Here is a 4744-nt window from a genome sequence, read left to right as displayed (position 1 = left end):
GTAAGTTGGAGACACACACCAGTTAGCAGCGTATCCTGCAGGTAAGGCGGACACACACACCAGTTAGCACCGTATCCTGCAGGTAAGGTGGGGACACACACCAGTTAGCACCGTATCCTGCAGGTAAGTTGGAGACACACACCAGTTAGCACCGTATCCTGCAGGTAAGGTGGGGACACACACCAGTTAGCACCGTATCCTGCAGGTAAGGCGGACACACACACCAGTTAGCAGCGTATCCTGCAGGTAAGGTGGGGACACACACCAGTTAGCACCGTATCCTGCAGGTAAGGTGGGGACACACACCAGTTAGCACCGTATCCTGCAGGTAAGGTGGGGACACACACCAGTTAGCACCGTATCCTGCAGGTAAGGTGGGGACACACACCAGTTAGCAGCGTATCCTGCAGGTAAGGTGGGGACACACACCAGTTAGCAGCGTATCCTGCAGGTAAGGTGGGGACTAACACCAGTTAGCAGCGTATCCTGCAGGTAAGGTGGGGACACACACCAGTTAGCAGCGTATCCTGCAGGTAAGGCTGGGACACACACCAGTTAGCAGCGTATCCTGCAGGTAAGGCGGACACACATACCAGTTAGCAGCGTATCCTGCAGGTAAGGTGGGGACACACACCAGTTAGCACCGTATCCTGCAGGTAAGGTCGGGACACACACCAGTTAGCACCATATCCTGCAGGTAAGGTGGGGACACACACCAGTTAGCACCGTATCCTGCAGGTAAGGTGGGGACACACACCAGTTAGCACCATATCCTGCAGGTAAGGTAGGGACACACAAAGCAGCCTCCTGCAGTAATTGTCCAAGGCAAGCTTAGGCAGCTCCTGCACCGCACCGCTCATCCAGCCACGGACACACAAGACGAGGGGCGTACCTCAGCCAACCTTCACACACAACACCGGTGCTCTGGGAGCAGGAGGAGGGAGACGCACAGGGATTGGCCTGGTTTGAGAAAACCACCCTCCATGTGGGGGCAGCCGGTGTTTTTCCATCATGCCAGATGAGGATCCATGTGCTGGTGATCCTGCACAACGCCACGGCTCAACAGGGTCACACAACCAAGCCAGCGTGGACGCGTCACACACGTAAACACTGCAAACAGTCTTTAACTTCCTCCTTTGTGGGTGTTGAGAGGGAAGAGGACCAGGAGTTGTTAAGATGACAAAAACTAAGGGAACTTTAAGACAACACCGAGTGCTCTGGCTCAGCTGATTAGTGAAGTTGTCCTCTGAATGAGGGAACTAAGAATCTCAAGAAAAACAGCCCAGGGATGCTGAGACCGGCACAGGGAATGTGTCGCATAGTAAGTACAGCAAGTTTAGCGAGCGTTACAGCGTTTGTAATGTCTTGTAGCGTGTTCAATCCCCTGCATGTTTAGCAAACCTCTCACAACACAAACTGGACCCGTCAAACAGGGAAGGTTTTCTATTACAAGTTCTGCAGCTGATCTCAGTTCTGCAACTGATCTCAGGGATCTCAGTTCTGCAACTGATCTGTTCTGCAACCGATCTCAGTTCTGCAACTGATCTCAGGGATCTGTTCTGCAACTGATCTCAGTTCTGCAACTGATCTCAGAGATCTCAGTTCTGCAACTGATCTCAGTTCTGCAACTGATCTCAGGGATCTGTTCTGCAGCTGATCTCAGGGATCTCAGTTCTGCAACTGATCTCAGTTCTGCAACTGATCTCAGGGATCTCAGTTCTGCAAGTGATCTGAGGGAGTCAGTCAGAATGAACTAACAAGTGTTGACCCCAGTGTTGACCCCACACTAGACACTCACCTGTCCAGAGAGCTCCAGGAGAGGGTCAGGTTCATACCTGAGAGGCAAAACTATCAGCGAGCGACATCCCCACCACCACAACCTGATGCCTCTTCACCTCTGACCCTCTGACCCCGGCCTCACAGCTGGGCATGCCCACAAGTCCCCCGCAGCGTTGTTGCATTTCACTTTGGGCGACGATAAACAGTAGGATGTCCTGTAAGCGGATTTTCTGATATCCAGGTCAAAGGTCACTGTCAGAGGGACTGCATCAGTTTAACACAAGCTCTACACTTCCTGGATGGTCCTGATGTCCCATTCCACCATCTCTATGAGGGAGCTTCTTGTTAATCAGAGGAAACACACACACACACACATACACTGAGTTGGAGGAAAGCTGTTGATCCCTCCCATTCATCAGCTTGGCAGGATGGGACTACGTTGACAGGGGGCGCCGCTGCAACTGATTCATAGATATGGAGGCTGTTCCCGCTCTCTCTCTCTCTCTCTCTCTCTCTCTCTCTCCCCTCGTCTCTGTCTCTCTCTCCTCCTCTGTGGGATCCGGAGAGGGACTGAAGTCGTTCACTCAACAGAAGACTTGAGTCCTCTCACAACCGTCCTGCATCTCCACAGGGTTTCTCTGCTCTGCTGGCCGACCCGATGTCACCAACACACCACAGCGATCTGCCAGAGTGTGTGCGTGTTTGTGTGCGTTTGTCTGCATCAGTTGTTGGCAGCTCTCCAAGCGTTGCCCGATGACCGTTTGTCTTCTCCCAGAGTGTAAGCCAGGGACCGTCTGCTCCTCGTCAAGTCAAACGCCGTCTGTCTCCATCTCTCTCCTGCTCCTCGCGGTTCATCTCTGCTACGGGAAACCTTGAACCGAGTCTTCAGGCCGTGTCATTCCCTCCTTTTCCCCAAACCTGTCTCGAGTTTCTGTTGCGCTCCCTCTCTGCCGGTGTGTGTCTCTCCGTGCTGTTTAGGGAGTGTGTGTAAACACCAGTTCTCCCACTAACATACCAGCACTTCACAGGAAGACGCAGATTAGAAGCAGATAGACTGGAGGAGGAGGAGGAGGAGGAGGAGGAGGAGGGAGGTGAACGGGGACTTGTCCGAACATGAAACTTTGGGCAACACACACACACACACACACACACACACACACACACACACACACACACGGAGTGGTTTAATGAGAGGTTTTGCAGATTCACACAGTACGTTGTTGGATGCCATGCGCGAGCCAGAGGTCATGAAGAAGCTGCGTGTGTCATCATGTAAAGAGTCACATGACACCACATGATCACCGGCGCCATCTTCTGTTTCACGGCAACATGCTATCAGTCACCTCGGTGGCACAACACTTCCTGAAATTCTTGATTACAAATTTGAAACACGTAAGACATAAAAGTTTAGAGGGCTGATGACAGCTGTGCAACAATGTGTCTAGATAGACACACAGACAGACAGACAGATAGACAGACAGATATAGATAGACAGACAGACAGACAGATAGATAGACAGACAGACAGACAGATATACAGATGACAGACAGACACAGACAGACAGATAGATATACAGATAGATTGACAGACAGACAGACAGACAGACAGATATACAGATAGATTGACAGACAGACAGACAGACAGATATACAGATGACAGACAGACACAGACAGACAGATAGATATACAGATAGATTGACAGACAGACAGACAGACAGATATACAGATAGACAGACACAGACAGACAGATAGATAGACAGGTAGATACAGTATATATAAATACTATATACACATATAAATAATTCTGGTTACATTGTAGTTACCTATTTATGTATATCTATATATAGTTATTTCATAGGTATTGCTTTATTCATTCATCACATGTCTTGTGAAGTTGTGTATCGGTTGTGTATCGGTTGTGTAGTTGGCCTGTCCGTCTGCCTGCATAACAGACCTGCTCTTTAAAGGCTGCTGCACAGGAAAGCCTCTGACTCATAACGAGCTGCAGGACATTTGCAGTGCTCTTCCGGATCAACGGTCCTCTTTCATATCAACACACACACACACACACACACACACACACACACATACAGGCGCGCACACACACACACACTACAGTCTATATGCCAGAGTTGAGTGACAACATGCAGTGAGAATGTCACCAGGTTTTGGTGTCTCCATGTTAGGTCCATGTCTCCATGTTAGGTCCATGTCTCCACGTTAGATCCATGTCTCCATGTTAGGTCCATGTCTCCATGTTAGGTCCGTGTCTCCATGTTAGATCCATGTCTCCATGTTAGGTCCATGTCTCCATGTTAGGTCCGTGTCTCCATGTTAGGTACATGTCTTCATGTTAGATTTATGTCTCCATGTTAGATCCATGTCTCCATGTTAGATCCATGTCTCCATGTTAGATCCATGTCTCCATGTTAGGTCCGTGTCTCCATGTTAGGTCCGTGTCTCCATGTTAGATCCATGTCTCCATGTTAGATCCATGTCTCCATGTTAGGTCTGTGTCTCCATGTTAGATCCACGTCTCCATGTTAGATCTATGTCTTCATGTTAGGTCCATGTCTCCATGTTAGGTCCATGTCTCCATGTTAGGTTAATGTCTCCACGTTAGATCCGTGTCTCCATGTTAGATCCATGTCTCCATGTTAGGCTCATGAAGCTTTAAAGCAGCAGCTAGACTGGATGGAGTCCACATGTTGTGCAAGGCAGTGAAGGTGAAGGTACTTCACTACTTCTGTGTTCAGAGTGCTTTCTCACTACACCACCTTTACTGACACTGACAGGCTTGCTCAGCCTGACTACATGTTTGGATGTGTGTGTCTGTATGAATGCCCGTGTGCTGATGTTCCTTTGTGTATGTGTGCTTCTCATCTAGGGAGACCAGACGTCCCGGTTTGTCCGGGATTGTCCCGGTTTCAAGCTGGGTGTCCCGAGTCCTGACAAATATCCGTAGA

The 4744-nt window shown here is 49.6% G+C and overlaps 1 protein-coding gene across 1 annotated transcript in view; it reads right to left on the bottom strand.

Annotated features, from left to right (window-relative positions):
- rhbdf1b (rhomboid 5 homolog 1b (Drosophila)) overlaps positions 1-2230 on the bottom strand; it is a 33236-nt gene extending 31006 nt beyond the window's left edge. The window contains exon 1 of the mRNA XM_056297423.1: positions 1799-2230. Coding sequence (XP_056153398.1) covers positions 1799-1833 — 35 coding nt within the window. The 5' untranslated portion in view covers positions 1834-2230. The remainder of the gene's footprint in view (positions 1-1798) is intronic.
- Between the last annotated feature and the right edge of the window lie 2514 nt (positions 2231-4744).

Source organism: Lampris incognitus, chromosome 17, assembly GCF_029633865.1.
Source record: "Lampris incognitus isolate fLamInc1 chromosome 17, fLamInc1.hap2, whole genome shotgun sequence".
NCBI classification, from domain to species: Eukaryota; Metazoa; Chordata; class Actinopteri; order Lampriformes; family Lampridae; genus Lampris; species Lampris incognitus.
The sequence above is the reverse complement of the archived record's forward strand: the minus strand, read 5'-3'. Positions and strand labels throughout refer to the sequence as shown.